The sequence below is a fragment of the Stylophora pistillata genome, chromosome 9, assembly GCF_964205215.1.
Source record: "Stylophora pistillata chromosome 9, jaStyPist1.2, whole genome shotgun sequence".
Lineage (NCBI taxonomy): Eukaryota > Metazoa > Cnidaria > Anthozoa > Scleractinia > Pocilloporidae > Stylophora > Stylophora pistillata.
Window position 1 is genome coordinate 21,037,096 of NC_142527.1, and position 18,835 is coordinate 21,055,930.

Here is an 18,835-nt window from a genome sequence, read left to right on the forward strand (position 1 = left end):
TCAGTTCCCTTCTATATCGAACAAACTAAATCGTTTACATTAAATCAAATCGATCAGCTCTCTTCTAAATCGTTTATATTAAATCAAATCGATCATTATACCCAAGATGCTTTGCTGGTATACTATATCCGCTGACAGAACATAGCCGCGGGCTCTTCCGTTTCCTCGTGAAGCCCGTCGAAAGACGACAGAGGTAAGTGTAATTATACTTTAATATATGTCCCTAGCATATGAGTTATTCATGAAAGTAACGCATGGTCCCTTAGAAATTTTACTCAGTAATATCTCCAACCCATCGAGTGCTCTTGGTGTTAAAATTTGGAACTCGATTCCACCCTCAATAAAAGAAATTTTAAATTACCGAATTAATTATCGGAAAGTGATGAAGTGTTTACAGTACTTGAAGACTTTTTGCAGTCTGAAGGTGACTGTTTTGAAGTCCCCCGCCTTACTGAGCTTTTCTCTTCCCTATCTTTGTTACCTTTAATTGTTAAATTTAGTTCTATTACCTTACAATTTTGCGAATTCTCTTCCTCGGAGTCCCCAAGCCGACCAAATTCCCCAAACATCCCGACTACTTAGAGGAAAAAAAAGTTCATTAAGATAACCCCTGGATTCTCCAAACACAATCCCAGGAAAAGAAAAGTTAAAACAATTCTGATCGTTAAGGTAACTCGTGAAGGGATTGACCTTCCGGGGAAGAGAATATATGATGGGTTAACAGTGGAGACCCAACGTGAAAATGGTCAGAGTTTTTGTTGGGCATAATTGATTATTGTTGTTGGGCTTTACGGTCTTGTTATTGTAAGTGATACCTAGTGGTAATGAAATAAATAATTCACTCTTTAAACAGGAAATGGATCAAGAACAGGAAATTTTGACAGTACATTTGAGGGGTACATTATTGGAGCTGTTGAGACAGAAAATTTGGACTCAGATGGATTAGATGCTGCTGTATTTAGACTTGAACAATTGGCATCTCATGTACTTCGACTCTGTGGTGTCAATCTTGTTGATGATGATCTCCACTATCTAATTACTAACACTATTTCAAAGTTACGAAGAGTTGAAGAGATTAACACCAATGCCCCCTTTGTGACAGGAACTGTTTATTCTGGTCGGCCAGGACGCCCTGCCTTGGACATAGGCTATGATCATCTTGTGTATCTCTTAAATTTCGAGTTGTCAGTCCCTGACATTGCCCAGGCACTGGGTGTGTCGGAAAGTACCATCTTCAGGTGAATGAAGACGTATGGTCTTTCAGCTCGTGAGAATGTGGCTCTATCGGATCAAGAGCTTGAGGATAAAGTAAGAGAAGTGCTAACAGAGTTTCCCAATGCAGGTTACCACAGGGTAATTTCTCAACTCAGTGTTAATGGTTTGAGACCAGCACAGCTACGTGTACGGGAAGCAATGCAAAGGGTCGATCCCCGAGGAGTGGCAGTGAGATGGCTGCGTTTAACACCAAGAAGACAATACAACGTGTCTGGGCCCTTAGCACTATGGCATATTGATGGCAATCATAAACTTATTGGGTGAGGCCTTCATATTTTTTGTAGTGCTTCATATTTTTTTATGGGGGTGGGGGGAGGGGGGGTTGTAGTACAAGAGCTACTCAAGTTTACCCATTGTTACCAATCCCCATGTATAGAAAATTTTTTTTCTTAATCTACTGGTATCAGAAAAGTAGCCAAATATATGTTAAACTTATTCTTTATTTCTAGGTGGAGAATGATCATTCATGGAGGAATAGATGGCTTCACAAGAATCCCTGTTTTTTTGAAATGCAGTACCAACAATCGGGCTGAAACTGTCCTAGATGCCTTTCTGAAAGCTACACAAGAATATGGATTGCCATCAAGAGTGCGGTCAGACAAAGGTGGCGAAAATACTTCTGTCTCTCTGTATATGTTACAACACCCTCAGAGGGGACCAGGGAGAGGAAGCATGATAACAGGTCGCAGTGTTCACAACCAAAGAATAGAAAGGTTGTGGCGTGATTTGTTTGATGGGGTCTCTTACATTTATTACCACTTATTTTACCACTTAGAAGATAATGGTGTATTGGAACCATCAAACCCACAGCATTTATTTTGTTTACACTATGTGTACGTTCCAAGAATTAACAGGCACATAGATAAATGGAAACAAGGTTTTGTATGCCATAGGATAAGAACAGCAGGCAATAGAAGTCCTATGCAACTTTACATCCTTGGCCTTCTTAACTTGAGGAGCTCCCAGCATGTGGCTGTACGTAATGTTTTCGAGCCTACTTCTCAGGTAAACAGAATGAAATTTGAAAATAGATTTTGACTCAATGTGCCCCTGAAATACACACCTCCCCCTTCCTTCCAGAGCTGTTTGATTGAGTGTTGACTTGCCAGTATCATGATAATTTATGTCAATAAACCAGGTTTTTGACCAAGTAAATGAAAGTTATTAAAAGAGCTTAGCTAGATTTTAATTCAAAGGAATAGATAGGCCTGACTGTAATTTAAAGCAGGGAGTCCAAAAGTCGGAACACCTTCAATTATTCTCATTCTTTTGTGAAGCCATTTTCCAATCACAAGTTGAAGAAGAAGCCAGTTTCCAGCTGAGTTTTAATAATTGGAGTAAATCTGTTTGAAAGATTGCAAATATATTAAGAACAGTCACCCTTTCGGCTCCTTCCTGTAACTTTTGATATAATCAAGAATAAAAGGAGGGCTTGCTAATCTCATTTCATCTTTTGTCATTAAATTATTTTCTTTCTTTCTTTTTCTCCAGGGGGAGTTTGAGCAGTGTGGAATTGACTGGGATGGCCCACTTCCAGAGGAAGCAACTTCAGCTGAGGCCATTGTAGAGGTACCAGAAACAGGGTGCCCTCTATCTCCAGAACAGTATCAAGAACTTCTCAACAGCATTGACCCACTGAGAGAAAGTGAATCTTCTGGGATTGACATTTATATGGAAACAGTAACATTTGTCAACACACATGTTGTAAATGCATCATAAGTTAGAACATCATAAGAGTCCAGTTGAACCTCAAATTAAAATTGTCTGTATATTGCGTTTGTATAAATGCCAATGAAAGCAAATACAAACACAACAATTTTGTTGTCGTTGGTTTGCATAATTTGAGTGCTGAAACTAAATTGGCTACAATGTAAAGTTCTAGTAAAGTCAAATGAATTTTACAATCATTTCTAAAACCAGTAAAATGTAATTGACTATAAAACCAACACAGCAAGGGGTTTGAAATATCCACTTATGTCTGTATTAAATACTTTTCACAGTTTTAGTAAAATAAAGTCAGCTGTGTGGTTAGAGCACAAAACTTTGCAAAAAATAAACTTTTACTTGCACCCATCACATCAGAAAATGAGGCGTTCATAATCACTTAAACAACTGTTACAACTCTGTCTGTAGAACCACCAACTATAACAACTGTAACTAGCAAATTCCAAAATGCAATGCAAAGTTATTGATCGGCTTTGTCATAATAATAGTTATAACAACAATACAATATAGAAGGATACAATGACACAAACTGTGCCCAATGGCCAATTATGAAAATAATATAACAATACACCATGGTATCCCCAATAAAGATTGGTATTATTATCTGACAACTGGTGTCAAATTTCCACAATAATTAGGGGAAAGTCAGAGAAAACATAATCAGGAAAACTGACAGGTTTATGAATATCATCTTCTAAACTTAGAAGCTCTGTGGTTTGTTGTGCAGCTTGGTCATACAAATAAATTTCATGTTCATAGTGCTAATTACAAGTGTTCGTTACCTTTTCAATTTCATGTTGCATCTGTAAAGAACAGTCAGTCACAGTGAGACCTTTCAATGCTTCCTCAACATTGCCTTTTGCCAAGTAGTAGTATATGCCTGGGCTGAAAATAGGAATACCTGGCCCCCCTTGCAGTATGCTATGCACAATTATTGTGCCAACTAACTTCATGACCCCAGAGGCTACAGTATCACTATTGTAAATAGGACTTTGGTATTCTTTTCCCTGAAAAAAGGAATCAGTAATTGCGGCGAGGAGCTGGGTGAAAAACTGCCGCACAACACCACCTGTGTCAGCTGCAGGCTGGCCGGTGTAAACAATTCGGCGTCTTTTTGATGGATTAAAGTCACTGTCCTTATAATATGTTAAGGCATCATTCAGGAGATCTTCTTCATCAACTTTGAGCTTCTCCTTTGGGCCATGGTCCAAATTTTTCTGCAGCTGGTTCAATTCTTCCCTCAGGGAATGTGGATTACCTGGAGCAGGGCATGGGGTATCTGATGTTTCAAATGCAGAATGCATGAGCTCTGACTCATCATCAGATGACAATGTCGATGTGCAAGGTTTTAGCAATGCCATCACTGCCTGGTCCAGAGACCCCTGGACTTTTAAGGAAGTCTCCAGCTCTTTTCTGCTTGCATTTGGAAACATCTCTGACAACTTGTCAACAGCTTCCTGTGAAGAAGATGCACCCATACCCCCACCCAGTGTTGAGAAAATTGCTGAGGACTCCTCGCTATCATCACCACTGCCAAAAATCAAAACACTTTGATCAGCTTCACACTGCATGCTAGCATTGGCAGGGAAGGATATTTTAATGGAGGGGGAGTTCTTTGAGGGATGGGAAGCATTTCCTGTGATGGTAATGGGCTACTGGGGATGTGCCACTGAATGGCATCACATTTTCACTACTGCAATGACTATGTTGTGGTTTAAATTTTCCTTTTTAATTAGGAATATGAATTCAAAATAGAAACTTTAAGTTGACAATTGCTTGAGTTTCACACATGAAGCAGTTATCAGACGGCGTGAGAAATGGCAGTTTGAATAAAATTTAAAGTGACTCAAGGAAGGAGGGTGTGTGGAGCGATCCTGCTTGTTTCACACTATAAGGAGTTAGAGACAATGAAATATTGAAATCAAACTGGTTTAAAAATTTGAAACTAAAAATAACACGAAACCACAAGAACTATAATGGAATTGTCTTTTAGGGCATTTTGAGATGAAAAATAAAAAAATCCTTGGCATCAGCTACAAATTTTTTGATTTGTAAGTCATGTCGAATATTCAATTCCCCAAACCCTCTTAGCCCAAAATCAATGTCGGAATATTTAGGAATTGTTGCATGAATAAAAAGTTGACCTTGTATTGGGGATGGTGAGGGGGAGGTTGAGACAATATCCATTTTTTTGCCAAAATCAACGCTTTTGTTAAGGATTACAAAAGTTTTTGTGACTTAGAGTAAGAAAATTATTTGCCTGAAAGTGACAAAGATGGGGTCTATTTAAGAATAGATCATGATTAGACTATAATGGTGTGAGCTTATGAAATGCCAGTGATACATATAACCACCAACATTTGGCCAAAGTAAGCCAAAGAGGGGAAGTGTATAGTGTAAAATTTTAGGCAGATGTATTATTCAGTTATAAGATAGAAGGGTTTTTTTTCTCAAAGTCCAAGTGGGAGTTGAAAGCAATGATAAACTTCTATATACTAGTTGGATTTCAACCCAAAGAGGATATATGGGGTCACATACTAGGTTTACAGTGATAATTATAACAATAACACAGTCTACTGTTTTTAGAATGGTTTGTGGTTAAAATGAGTCCTGCCATACTGCAAAGTTGAATATGTCATGATATCACTTTCTAGTCAAGCCAGATACATTACTACACTATGCATTTAAATGAGGTGGCTGCTTCAATGCATCATTAGATATTCATTAATAACAGACCTCATAGAAACCTTGAGGAGAGGATAATCAGGTCCTTGAAACTTAATTACCTGGAGATGATAGTAGCTCCAATGTTTCCTCCAGGGCATGCCTCCTCATGTTTTCGCAACAAATCCATTGGCACTTGGGATTTGCAATTTACACATGACACTTTTGGGCTAGTGGAAATCTGTAAAAAAAAGGCTTAAAAAATTATTTTTGAAATTTTTAGACATTAAATAATGAAACACGATGGTATCATTTATTGACCTACTGTACCTGAAACAGAAAAGATCACTAATGGGCATCATTTTGGTGCTGTTAATTCCATCATTTGTTCATTCGTTCATTGGGTTATTACATTTATTTATCCCCTCATTCATTTTAATTATACCATTATTCCCTTTCACTGATAGAAGTAACTCTTTGTAGTTTTGAATAAACTTTCGTAATTAAGCACCCTGGGTCCCACAAAGGGAATACTTATCATTGCATGATTTGGCAGGAGAAAGAAACACACCAACCTGCATTTGCTCCCGCTCTGGTGCTGGTGTAAACACTAGGTCCTTCTGAAGGGGCCGTATATATCCCTTAGGAGAGCCAATGGTTGCTTTGAGGTACGTTACAGTATAACCACCAGGTGGTATGGATAACACCATAAGCTGACGATTTCCCCTTTCACCTGTTCTCAGAATTTCGTACCCTCCTGCAGTCTCCAGAATTGGAAAAGCCTCTAAAATTTTCCCACGCACATGCTGGCTGTTACCTCCTTTGGAAAAGCATATGCTTTTCTCTTCAAGCCCGGCCATAGCCATCGATACCTTCTCAAAAGTTGAAGGGGCAGTGGTTGCATTTCTTTTTTCAAGACAAATAAATGTTCTAGTCCATGTATTCCGAAAAGGTATGCTTACGCGATCCCCTGTCGATGTTGCCACGACACGATGCTTAGGTGCAGGCTGTTTTCCATTCCTAATGCTGGTGCTGCTACTCGCACGGCTGTTTTTGGGTGGTCTGTAACCAAAAAGTCTTCTTTGTTCTTCAACTACTGGAAGTACAGGTGCTGTAGGTTCGGAAACTTGTGGCCGATTTTCGATTTGGCTGACAGCATTAAGTAGATTTTCAGCACATGACTTAAGCAAGTTTTGGTTTCTTCATCACCCATTTTCTATGTGATGCGAAAGAAATCCAGGGTAAAACACCAAGGACAGGTGATCTTTTCTCTCTTTATTTTAATTTTATGATATTGTACTTGTCAATTCCACCTATGAACTATCATGTAAACAACAATCCCACCTCAGGGCATTTGGATGGCTTATGTATCCCCTGAGAGAATTTTCTAAATGATTCAAAAGGTAAAATACAAATGCCAGGGGTTAGCCTGGGGGGAGGGGTGTGGGAGGATGGGTACAGGTAGTAAACTGACTGATTCATAAGAATGCAGGCACTTATACTTTTGTTTCTTGTTTAAATAAGAGCTACATCAGCTATTAATGTTAAATATGGGACCTGTTTACCACCTCCATCACTAATAAGACTACAGTTTTGAATTGGACAAATCCCTCCCATACGGAAGGTATTTTCCTCCCCTGCTCCAAATAAAAACCATGAACCGTTCCCTTTCCTATCTAAAACTATTTTTTTCTTTCCCTTGGAGTGTTTTTAGAGGCTAGGGTTTGTCAGCCTGATTTAATATGACTGTGCTAAAGGAGTACACGAGAAGTTCATGAGTGATTTGCGAAATTATGTATCTGGTGTCCGTTTTATCTGAGTTTAAGAACATTCGATTGGTTGGAGATATTACTAAGTACAATGTCTGAAGAACCATGCGTTACTTTCATGAATAACTCATATGCTAGGGACATATATTAAAGTATAATTACACTTACCTCTGTCGTCTTTCGACGGGCTTCACGAGGAAACGAAAGAGCCCGCGGCTATGTTCTGTCAGCGGATATAGTATACCAGCAAAGCATCTTGGGTATAATGATCGATTTGATTTAATATAAACGATTTAGAAGAGAATCGCATAGCTTAAAGTAAACACGCGCTCTGATTGGTCAATACGTCAACCGGAAGAGAGGGTATTTAGCGTGGAATCGCACTAACGCATAAAGCGATATAGCTGACTTGAGTCGCGAGCAAAAATTATTGTTACGAACGTAATTAACGTAAATACATCTAGTGCTAAGAAAATATGAACAAATATGAACAAAAATATAGAAAACGAATGTCTTCCAAATTTTGAATTGAAATTGAAATTTTTAGAAAATTGGAGGAAACCACTTACGCTCAAAAGTACGAGAAAACGCATAGCAAAAAATCAAAATGCCAGAAACGAGGGAAGAAAGCCAAACGACAGTTCTCGCCGAGGTAAACCAAACAAGCGTTACGAAAGAAAACCAAAACTGGTATCAATGCCGAAAAGGGTCAAGCATCTTTTCCCGAAATCCAAACCATTGTAGCCTATACAGACGACGAACTGGCCTCTTTTAGATACAGCATAGTTTCAAAAAACACTAGACGGCAAATTCACAAATTCGAGTGGTCGCAAAACTGTCATCCAAGCGCTCAGTGATGATTTCGACCCAGTGGAGATATCAGAGCTCACCGGCCACTGCAATTTGGAATCCATATCCAGCTACAGCCATAATCCTCTGGAAAAACAGCGGCGAATTTCGAATAAGTTGGCCGGTTTCAACCAACGCCAAGCACGACAACTTCTAACGGCTATTCAAGTCATGCTTTACGGGAGATTGTTCTCAATAGCTCAGCCACGCCAAGCAACACAGCAGCTACTAGTGACCTTGACAGCAATGCCAGTCGTTCTAGTTACCTGATGGCAGGAGCAGTTGGCGGAATGTTTACTGGAGTAACTTTTAATAATTCTCCAGTAAATATTTCCATAAACTTTCAGTCCAGCATTGACACCAATGAGCGACTCCCTGCGATGAAAGAAAAACATTTAAAATTGTGACTTTTAACTGAACTGTTTTTCGCCAGAGTTTACCGAGAAATTCCAGTCTTAATCATTATATTTTGAAAACACTTTTTTTTACAACTGTAAGGCACTTACCGGTTTTTTGTAGATCTTGCTTTGATACCGGAACGCTTAAAATTTTCATTTCGCTCGAGGATTTGACCATTCAGTTGTTGATTGTCGGCGCCACATTCTGCCAAGTTGAGGGGTAGCAGGCAAATCTCTGTCTTAAATAACTCCGTATTGTGTACTTTTAGTTTTTTTTAATGAAGATTGTAAAATGTGAGGCACCGCTTTCTCCACGCGTTTGAAATAAAAGTGGTTTTCATTCTAAAAATATCTTGTTCCCTCTATTCGCTAGATATTGACACTTGACTTTGAAAGGGTTTCCATTGTTTGCGCACTGGCGTGGCGCACAAAAATACAAAACATCTGGTTTCGCCAAGTGATTTGGTGGCTTTAGCTATGTGATGGAAGAAAAATTCACGAGGTACAATTAAAATTGTCGACGGTTCAAACGTGAGCGACTTACCTTGCTTTCCATTCCCTTAACGATGACAGCTCTGACAGTTGACTTTAAAATGGCTTTCTTAAGGGCGCGCGTACGGAATGAAAACAAACAATAACATTGCCGTTTTAATTTCTTGTTTTCTTATTTTTATTCTGTTATGCGATTCAAGAAAAATTCACCACCTGACTCGTGAATTCCACGTTAAATTTCACTTGAAAAATCGATATCGCACTCATCGCTTCGCGATTCGTGCGATATCGGTTTTTCGCGTGAAATTTAACGTGGAATTCACTCGTCAGGCAGTGAATTTTTCTCTAGAACTGATCGATTTGATTTAATGTAAACGATTTAATTTGTTCGATATAGAAGGGAACTGATCGATTTGAAAGGTACCTAATCAATTTAAAAAGTATCTGATCAAATTAACCCGTCCGCTACGAGAAGATGGCACTCGATTTAGAGAAGGTTTGTTGATTGAATTGGCGCTATGGAGCTCATTTTGGAATGTTGATTCTCGATTTGACATGTTGAATTTTGACAGTATAAACGCGCCATAGATGATAACCTTATTCATCTGCTAATTGCAAGCCGCCACTAACCTATTGATATGTAAAACTTTCCTTGTCTCACCTGTCATAGTATGATTTAAGTGCACTTTTAAATCTTCAAAAGACCGGAATTATTTATAGACGGGAGTAGATGTTTCTTTTTGCGGCGTATATGCGAATGAGTACCCTGAACTGGCCTCTTTTGGAGGCAAAAATGATGCCATTTGTATACACGGCCGAAGGGTTGAAATGAAGCGTGGACTGTCACTGATGAAAGATCTCAATTGAAAGGGTTAAACATGACAACTGTTAGTAATATAGCTCGTAGGATGGCTGGCTCGTATAAGATAGAGGAATTTTTCAGTCTTTACGGCTAACTACATTTAATTTCATAGCAATGTGAAACAACTTCCCTCGCTAATGCTTTCGATAAGGGCGACATTATCTTATCATGAGTATATACTGTACTGTAAGGCCATGCTAGAATCTTCACACACACACAAACACGCCTTACACACACACACACACATACGCACACACAAAAAATAACTTTGGCTAGTTACTCTCTGTTAACTACTCGGTTCTGTAAAAAGGTTCTTTATTCGCGCACACACTAATCGAAGTAATAATATGTAGGACCAAAATTCACGAGTTTCATACCTGCTAGCATTCTGCATATATTACGGTCACACTACAATGTACACTAATTAGCAAAGATTCTATTGTGATAAAACGTAAATGGTGGCGTAAATTGCTGATTATGCAACACTCTCTTAACCCTGTGAGCATCAAAACGAAAACCAAGAACACTTTTTCTTAGAAGCTCACTTTTAAGAAAGGTGCCCCAAGGTGACCTTGACTCCTTGACAATCGGGATCGTTAATGCAAATCACTAATAGCGTTGGCAGCTTCTCCAAAGCTTCTTTGTTCCAACCTGTCCTTTCGAGCTCGTGTAGGGATCTAATATCTTGAAATAATCCGTGAATTAATTTAATTTACAATTTTATAAGGTATACATATGTTGAAGTTATCCATTAAGTGTGCGCGAAATTTGCTATATTTGCAAATTTAAATTGCATAACTTTCCTAATTTAAGATTAAAAAATGGGAGTTTGAATGTTTTTGTGGTCGACACTTTTAAAGTGGTTTTTGCAGGTATCCTTTAGAATCGATGCATTAGGCGCCACAGCATTTGGTTGCATAAACAACAGAACAAAGGTATCCATAATAAACTTATTTATGTGAAGAATAATGAACCACTGTTTCTTGCTTGAAGCGTGAAGCTTGCATGGCTGCTGCTGTGAAAACGTTTAACTTTCGAGACATCGTTGCCACCGATACGCGTGACAGCAAGACAGAATAGAATTTATTATCTGGCTCTAACTGATTTGTTAACAAGATAATTTGGTTTCATCAACTGAGTAGATCATGTAAATTGGCCACCGGAAAGAGTTTCTATGCTGATGTTTCGAGCATTAGCCCTTCGTCAAATCAAAGGACGAAGGGTTAAAGCTCAAAATATCAGTCAGCTTAGGAACTCTTTACGGTGGTGAGTTGACAGTATCTACTCAATTGATAAAACCAAATTATCTTGTTGCACTCCCCCACCGACAAAGTTTCATAGCTTTGTTAGAAATTTAGACCCTTTTATGATTTGCAGACAGTCTTATTACTTATCGTTAGGGATGGATCGCAATACAAAATTAATAGTTATTGGTCTTCTTCCTGCTTCGTAAGCCCGTATTTCATTTGTTATCACATAATGAGATGCACTCTGCTCCGAGGCATAACCAAACTTACTGACAGTAATGCAATCAATCTCAATTAAACAACTAATCTCGATTTAGAAGGGCTAAAACATAATGGTATGAATATACATTCGTACTCTTTTTGTTAAATTTTCAATTTTTTGAGAGCATCCCAGAGATGACTTTGTCACACAACTCAGAGTTTTGGTTAAGAACGCCTTTTGGGCTGATCTCGTACGTGCGGGAAAAAAAACAACTGGTTTAACTGAAACACAACGGTTATTATTCATGTTCATAGGGCACCATTAGGAACAAAAGACGTTTGAAGCCAATATGCCCTTTTGAACTCGTTTTAGCCATTTGGTTAGTATTGATCATGAAGGGGTTCTCGACTCCATCACATTCTACGATCGTGTTTGACGAAAACAGTCTCTAAGAGTTGATTAATAAGAAAACCATCGATTATATCCCTGCTGGCTATCAGTAAATGGTCGTAAAAGCCGTCTTATTTGATAACATTCTTTAGTTGGATAAGGATCACCCTCAATGCTTCACGAAATAAATATTGTTGCGTGTTGAAATCGAAAACATCAAAAATCCACAAGACAGGGAAACAACTTCTCCAATATAGTTGTGTGGATGTGATGTGATTTCCCGTTGCATACTTTGTTTAATAATCAAAACTGAGTGATTCGGTTGCAAAAGTCGCCGTCGTAGTTAAGTTTGAATGTTTCTATATAATCGAGTTTATAAGCTGTGTAATTATAACATTCAGCTTTCTTCTTGCGCCATCTCAACGTCAACTGGGTTATATTTTGCGGTGTGTTACTTAAGCTCGTTTAAATCAGTAAAGCACTAAGTTTAAAGCAACTTCGGACTAGAGTTTGATGATTGTTTTGAATGCTCTCGATTTCAGAAGAGGAATAGACTTCGACAAACACAAAAACGGAGAGTCACTTTGGCTTAAGGTAATTTCCTTGAAATTGTTCTACGATCAAACTTTTTTCGGAAACTTGGTATGATTAACATTCATGATATAAAAGTGTAAAATATGTAATAAAAAATTGGGTTACAGTGCTTGTTTATGCGTCAGCAGGCTCTTAAAATGGGTAACACCTTCAAACAGAATTTAACCTTATAATTTGGATATATCAACAAAGTTAAAATGGTAAATTGGCCACCGTAATGATTACAAAAGCTGACGTTTCGAGCGCTAGCCCTTCGTCGGAGCGAAGGACTAATGCTCGAAACGTCAGCTTTTGTAATCATTACGGTGGCCAATTTACCATTTCAACTTTGTTGATATATCCAAATTATTTCGTTACTCCCACCGACGCAGCCCCAAACAGTTTCTTTCGAAACTATCAGCCTTTATTCATTAGAATTTAACCTTGGTAACTTGAAAGAAACAAAATTTTACTTAGAAATTAAAGCTTTTTTTTATTAAAATGAGCAGTATTGCTTCCTTTTAGCTGCTTTTGATTGCCTGGTTGTGGGGATTTTGCACTTTTTCGGACAGTTCCGTGGTTAGCTTGAAGTCCTCGGCTTGGCCAAAATACACCAAGTACGGAACTATTTTCCAAAAAACATCATGTTCTACTATCAAACGTTTTTCCTTCTTCAAATATATTCTTTATTAGACTTTTCATGGAAAATACCTGAAAAAAAAAAAAAAAAAAGAAAAAAAAAAAGTCGGGTGTCACTGAGCTTGTTTCCTCACAAACTGCCTTGAAAGGTGGCCATGGTTTTGACATTGTAGTCAGGATGGAGAATTTGTGCGGTGGGGACTGGAACGAGACATAAAATGGTGCCCATCGTGCTCGAAGTATGCACTCAATATCAAGCTTGTTTTTGGTTGTTTTTATGTGTTTGATATTGCCAACACAAAAATTCACACTTGGAAAGAGTGAAAAAGTAACAAAGAATAAGGTAAGTCAAGATTTGATGAGATTTTGAAGTTATGAAACTTTAGTTTCATAAAACCGTTGTAGCGCTGGCGTTCTGTTAATCGCTGTGTCTCTATATCCGGCAGCCGGACAGTGTTTTCAAAATACTCCGTGTCCGGCAGTCAATTTATTTTTTTTAATTTTCAGGTAATAATAACAAATCTTTCTTTATGTGGCTGAAAACTTCACTATTTCCACCGTAGTGTGAGTTTTTGTGAGCTCTGCAACCGGTATGCTGGTATTCATAACTTTGAAGCTCGTCGCGAGCTTCCGGACTGGAAATTGAAAATACTCCGTGTCCGGCAGTCGAATATTTTCTCGAATATTAATTCATTACACTTAACATACTCGAGTTGTACCATCCTAGGCGGTGTTATTGTTGTTTACATGGCTAAAGAGTACGATTACCAGTTTTTAAACTGCCGTGAAATGTAGTTTTCCACGAGCTTCCGGACACGAAATCGTAAATGCTACTAATCCGGCGCAGTGAAATATTTCCCCAATATTAAGCCGCTGACCTCGGCGATACTAGTCCAGCGCTCTACCGAATCCCGTACAGGCCTGATTTTTTTCAGGTCTGATCTTCGCCATTGCATAAATAGCGCTATCTACTGCGAAGGATCGTGCATCATACGTATTTAATACCGCAGTTCAAAATATATAAACTTCATATATATTCATTGTATCTGATTTATCATCACGGGTTTATTACGAATCAACTCAACAGCCTGCTCCCAGTTGGCTTGTTAGCTCAATTGGTAGAGCGCTGCACTAGTATCGTAGAGGTCAGTGGTTCGAATCCCGTACAGGCCTGATTTTTTTTTTTCAGGTCTGATCTTCGCTATTGCATAAATAGCGCTATCTACTGCGAAGGATCGTGCATCAGACGTATTTAATACTGCAGTTCAAAATATATGAGCTTCATATATATTCATTGTATCTGATTTATCGTTACGGGTTTATTACGAATCAACTAAACGGCCTGCTCCCAGTTGGCTTGTTAGCTCAATTGGTAGAGCGCTGCACTAGTATCGCAGAGGTCAGTGGTTCGAATCCCGTACAGGCCTGATTTTTTTCAGGTCTGATCTTCGCTATTGCATAAATAGCGCTATCTACTGCGATGGAGCGTGCATCATACGTAATCCTGTTTTAGTTCGCAACTTCGCATTCCTTGCCTTCTGAGGTCTCATTACATCATATGTTTTCTAATAGTTCCTCTTTTTTAACACTCTCTCCCTCCTAACCCTAACCCTTTGTGGCCAGTCCGTACTGCGCACTCGTGAGAATTGTTTGTTTGTCTGTTTTGTTTCATGTAAGACATCAAAAAATGTAAAACATTTCGTATCTAATTATATGAGGTAAATTCAAAGTTTTATGTCAACCACCATTATGGCACGTATCTTATCTCATATCAATTGATGAAAAAGGGAGGCCCTCCTGAGCTCGTTACAAAGTGTCCGTGCGTTAAGATCGAATTAGAATTTAGAACTGATGGTTTTTGTGGAGGAAGTGTTGGGAAAAGGTTGAATGGTTTAGGTCGCCACAAGGATCAAAAATTCGATAAAACTGAACAAACACTTTAATCCACATCTGTTCAGCCAAACCTACATACTTTTGAGCACATCTTACAATCCCATGATTCCTGAGAACAGGACAGGCACGTAACGCGTGCTTACAGGCATCATGACATTCCTAACAGGGAGGAAAACCGGAGAACCCGGAGTAAGACCCCCGGAGCAAGGACGAGAACAACAAACTCCACTCACTTATGACGCCGGGTCTAGGAATCGAACTCGTGCCACATTGGCGGGAGGCGAGCACTCTCACCATTGTGCCACTCCTGCTCCCTTACAACTTCGCAGCTGTAAAAGTTAATGAAGGTGTTGGGAAAAGAATCTGAAAGGACTCAAAGACAAAGTATGTCATTCGTACTGAATAACATTGATTCGCAATCCATCGAGTGAGACTTATAATGTTTATAAACAATAGGGTGCTGAGACTGCGCAGTACTGTCTGGAAATCACCCAATAGATTCGAGCTACACCATTTTATATACACGAGACTGCTGGAACCCCCCTTCCTTCCCCCACGGCCACAAAGGGTTAGGGTTGAGGGAGTGTTAAAAAAAGAGGAACTATTAGAAAACATATGATGTAATGAGACTTCAGAATGCAAGGAATGCGGACTTAACATGATTCTTCGAAATTTTCAGGGGGGCATACCCCCGGACTCTGGCGCTCGCAAACCACCCTCCCAGGCTGCGTACTTCCCTGAAAATAGATACATACATTAAAAAAGGAAATGCATGTGTTGATACAAATACATGTAGAGTGAAACAGAAACATACGCTCGTCGCGTTGTGATGGAAACTCGAGTAACTGTCAACTGCTATAGCTCGAATATACTAAGTAGAACGACTTAATACTCGGGAAATATTTCACTGCCGGACACGGAGTATTTACGATTTCGTGCCTGGAAGCTCCTGGAAAACACTACATTTCACGGCAGTTTAAAAACTGCTAATCGTACTCTTTAGCCATGTAAACAACAATAACACCGACTAGGATGGTATAGCTCAAATATGTTGAGTGTAATGACTTAATATTCGAGAAAATATTCGTCTGCTGGACAAGGAGTAATTTGAATTTCCTGTCCGGAAGCTCGCGGCAAACCAGCATACCCGTTGCCAAGCTCGCAAAAACTCACACTACGGTGGAAATAGTGAAGTTTTCAGCCATTTAAAGAAGGATTTATTATTACCTGAAAATTAAAAAAGAAATTGACTGCCGGGGAAAGAGTACCATACAACCCCAAACATAAATTCTGCATTCCACTTCTTTGTCTTTCACGACAAAACTTTAAAAACAAAGCCTACTAGTCTGAATGCATAATTAATGATGGGGTTATATAGTACTCCTGCCGACTGCCGGACACGGAGTATTTTGAAAACACTGTCCGGCTGCCGGACATAGAGACACAGCGTTTGTTAATTCCAGTGAGCTAGGGTTCGATTTTTTTTGCTTTGAGGCAATAAAGGCTTAACAAAGAAACTTGAAGAAAAGACTTTTGGTTCCTATTCTTTGTATGTTTTCTTGTTAGGTTTCTGTACACAGCAAAATGTGAATTCTTTACCCATCACTCTAACAGGAGTGATATATACAGTACAGTGTAGTATACTCTGAAAAATACAAACTGTACTTTAAAATTTGCTTTTTATACTTCAGAACCACACTTCATTGTCTCGCTGGTCTTTATTCTGACTATTAAATTTTCCGTGCAAAAATTAGTTTTAAACTTTTTAAATTTTGTTTGACTTTCATGCTTCAACATGTCACTAAGTTAAGTTAATCCTCTTGGTCATTGGTTCCACCGAATCGAATTGAATATAATATTAATGTAGACCCTTTCAGAATTACCGTTTGCATTCTTGTTTGCAAACAAATGAACAAAGTAAATATTAGTTTTACTAAATATTAATTGCACAAATCGCAATCTAAATTTGCGTTATCAATGAAGTACTGACATATTTGCACCAGCACCTTCTTGTTTGAGGAGACTCTGGGGTTGTTGTCAAACCTCTCGGTCAGAACTTGCTTCACCCTTTCTTCCTTGCCTCTTTGGTATACCACTTGTAGGTGATGGAGACCCAAACTTGAGCTTGCACGCTTAATGGCCATTGAGGCTGAAATGTACTTCTCTTCAACTAATGGCTACAGGGTATTAACCAGAAGGGTTTCTTTTAGGAGCTTCTGATAGGATGCTACCCATGAAACTTTGAAGCTGTACTTTTGTAGCAGTTTGATATTTAGAAACTTGTTCACCAGCTGGTAGAGTGTTTGCACATCTGCAAGAGCATTTTGAGCTTCATAAGATTTACACAGAAGATCTTGTACAAGGCTTTCCTGGCTATGGGATTTCCTTTCAGGAAGCAATTCCCTGAAAGCTGGAAGAGAGTTTGTAGAGCCAGAAACAGTTTTAGCTAAGTCATCCATTATTTCGTTTTTCTCTGCTGCTTGCACCAAGAGCCTGGCATTAAAGGATTTGCAATTGAGTGGGACTAAAATGCAAAGCTTTCTTGATTTGAGCCATTCAATGAAGTTCGTCAGGGCCACATCAATTGCAACAGCATCAGTGATTGGCTTCCCATCATCAAACAACATTTCTCGCTGGAAGGTGAGTTTGTTCACAGCAGATGCTTCTGGTGATATTACATGAGAAGGCTTGACATAAACAGAGAACTCATCTTTACCATCTGTTGCTGCAATTTGTAGGATCTCAGCATCAACACCTGATTTCAATAAAGACAAACAAGTTTTAAGATATTGTGATCCAATTATTACTTTAAAAAGATATTACAAGGAAAAATGTAATAAAAAAGCTTGGTGCATCTATAAAGATTATATCCAAAATAAAAATAGAAGGAGTGATTACTGAAAACCTGTCCTGCTAATTTGCATCTCACCTATTTTCTTTAAGAGCATGGCATGATAAAACTGTAGTAACATGAAGTCTAGTCAAAGCTGCTGACCAATACAAAGGGCAGCAGACCGAAGGAGGATGATCGGATCAGATCCATTAAAAACTCTGTTGTGTTGAGTAGCGTCGTCTCCCTTACTCGTTAGAGAATGTAACAAAAACAAAGGAATCTATGTGATATTGCAAATTAGCAGGATGAGTATTTGAGCAATCTAGCAAAATGGAAAAACAATTCCATGATCATTAAATATAATTATTCTCTATTGTGTGATTCAGAAATACCCTAAACGTGTGGCTACATTTTCCACAATTCTCAGCTATATACAAACTACCTCAAAGCTAAGAAGGGTGGAATTCTTGGGAATTTCTGGGAATTGAATTTAAGGCAAATTAAATAACCCTGAAATCCAAATAATTCCAAGAAATTCTCAATACCTTGAATGTAAAGGTTTTAAGACAAGGAGTAATTTAAATAGAGGCTTAAAACTGGTTCAATAAAAGATATGTTACACAAAATATACCAAGAGATGTATATACCTGTACATGTTTATCATGAAATTTATTATTTAAACTATCCAGGTGGAAATCTTATTAAGATCTTAGTAAGATTCTTAATAAGATTCTTACTAAGATCTTATCTTACTCCTTAATTAAGATTCTTACAAGATTCTTACAAGATCTTAGGAAAATGCTCCAAGATCTTACCAAGATCTCACCAGATCTTACCAAGATCTTATCAAGATCTTACCAAGATCTTACCAAGATCTTACAAGATCTTACAAGATCTTACCAAGATCTTACCAAGATCTTACCAAGATCTTACCAAGATCTTACCAAGATCTTACAAAGATCTTACCAAGATCTTACCAAGATCTTACCAAGATCTTACCAAGATCTTACCAAGATCTTACCAA

At 38.4% G+C, this 18,835-nt stretch overlaps 3 protein-coding genes and 1 long non-coding RNA gene across 8 annotated transcripts; 2 read left to right on the plus strand and 2 right to left on the minus strand.

Annotated features, from left to right (window-relative positions):
• Positions 1 to 176: 176 nt before the first annotated feature.
• Positions 177 to 3,046, plus strand: LOC148723762 (uncharacterized). 2 transcript variants are annotated; one of them, XM_088733506.1, is made up of 4 exons: positions 177 to 193; positions 854 to 1,535; positions 1,725 to 2,280; positions 2,767 to 3,046. In XM_088733506.1, the coding sequence occupies exons 2-4, from the start codon at positions 1,243 to 1,245 to the stop codon at positions 2,992 to 2,994; spliced, it is 1,077 nt and encodes a 358-aa protein (XP_088589632.1). In that variant the 5' UTR covers positions 177 to 193; positions 854 to 1,242; the 3' UTR covers positions 2,995 to 3,046. The 2 variants fall into 2 exon arrangements, with proteins under 2 accessions (XP_088589632.1, XP_088589633.1); XM_088733507.1 differs by lacking the exon at positions 177 to 193 and having other exon boundaries at positions 721 to 1,308.
• On the minus strand, positions 2,061 to 9,235 carry LOC148723763 (uncharacterized). 3 transcript variants are annotated; one of them, XM_088733504.1, is made up of 4 exons: positions 8,789 to 9,235; positions 6,240 to 8,657; positions 5,787 to 5,905; positions 2,061 to 4,530 (listed from the first exon to the last, which is right to left on the minus strand). In XM_088733504.1, the coding sequence occupies exons 2-4, from the start codon at positions 6,528 to 6,530 to the stop codon at positions 3,762 to 3,764; spliced, it is 1,179 nt and encodes a 392-aa protein (XP_088589630.1). In that variant the 5' UTR covers positions 6,531 to 8,657; positions 8,789 to 9,235; the 3' UTR covers positions 2,061 to 3,761. The 3 variants fall into 3 exon arrangements, with proteins under 3 accessions (XP_088589630.1, XP_088589631.1, XP_088589629.1); XM_088733505.1 differs by having other exon boundaries at positions 6,240 to 6,880; positions 7,602 to 9,235; XM_088733503.1 differs by having other exon boundaries at positions 6,240 to 9,235.
• A 3,508-nt stretch (positions 9,236 to 12,743) lies between these two features.
• Positions 12,744 to 17,765, plus strand: LOC148723764 (uncharacterized). Of its 2 annotated transcripts, none has more exons than XR_015991571.1 (2): positions 12,744 to 13,428; positions 17,081 to 17,765. It is a non-coding gene; the product is annotated as an uncharacterized LOC148723764 (long non-coding RNA). The 2 variants fall into 2 exon arrangements; XR_015991572.1 differs by having other exon boundaries at positions 17,189 to 17,765.
• Positions 16,168 to 18,482, minus strand: LOC148723765 (uncharacterized). The gene is made up of 2 exons (XM_088732785.1): positions 17,908 to 18,482; positions 16,168 to 17,733 (listed from the first exon to the last, which is right to left on the minus strand). The coding sequence occupies exons 1-2, from the start codon at positions 17,948 to 17,950 to the stop codon at positions 17,156 to 17,158; spliced, it is 621 nt and encodes a 206-aa protein (XP_088588911.1). The 5' UTR covers positions 17,951 to 18,482; the 3' UTR covers positions 16,168 to 17,155.
• Positions 18,483 to 18,835: the final 353 nt, after the last annotated feature.

Excerpts from the sequence above, each read along its gene's own strand:
- LOC148723765 (XM_088732785.1), bottom strand. The coding sequence starts at position 17,950 with ATGTTACTACAGTTTTATCATGCCATGCTCTTAAAGAAAATAG. Across the intron at positions 17,734-17,907 it reads CATGCTCTTAAAGAAAATAG|GTGTTGATGCTGAGATCCTA; the intron begins GTGAGATGCAAA and ends TATTGAAATCAG.
- LOC148723762 (XM_088733506.1), top strand. The coding sequence starts at position 1,243 with ATGAAGACGTATGGTCTTTCAGCTCGTGAGAATGTGGCTCTATCGGAT. Across the intron at positions 1,536-1,724 it reads GGCAATCATAAACTTATTGG|GTGGAGAATGATCATTCATG; the intron begins GTGAGGCCTTCA and ends CTTTATTTCTAG. Across the intron at positions 2,281-2,766 it reads TTTTCGAGCCTACTTCTCAG|GGGGAGTTTGAGCAGTGTGG; the intron begins GTAAACAGAATG and ends CTTTTTCTCCAG.
- LOC148723763 (XM_088733504.1), bottom strand. The coding sequence starts at position 6,530 with ATGGCTATGGCCGGGCTTGAAGAGAAAAGCATATGCTTTTCCAAAGGA. Across the intron at positions 5,906-6,239 it reads CAGAGCGGGAGCAAATGCAG|ATTTCCACTAGCCCAAAAGT; the intron begins GTTGGTGTGTTT and ends TTTTTTTTACAG. Across the intron at positions 4,531-5,786 it reads GGAGCTACTATCATCTCCAG|TGGTGATGATAGCGAGGAGT; the intron begins GTAATTAAGTTT and ends GATTTTTGGCAG.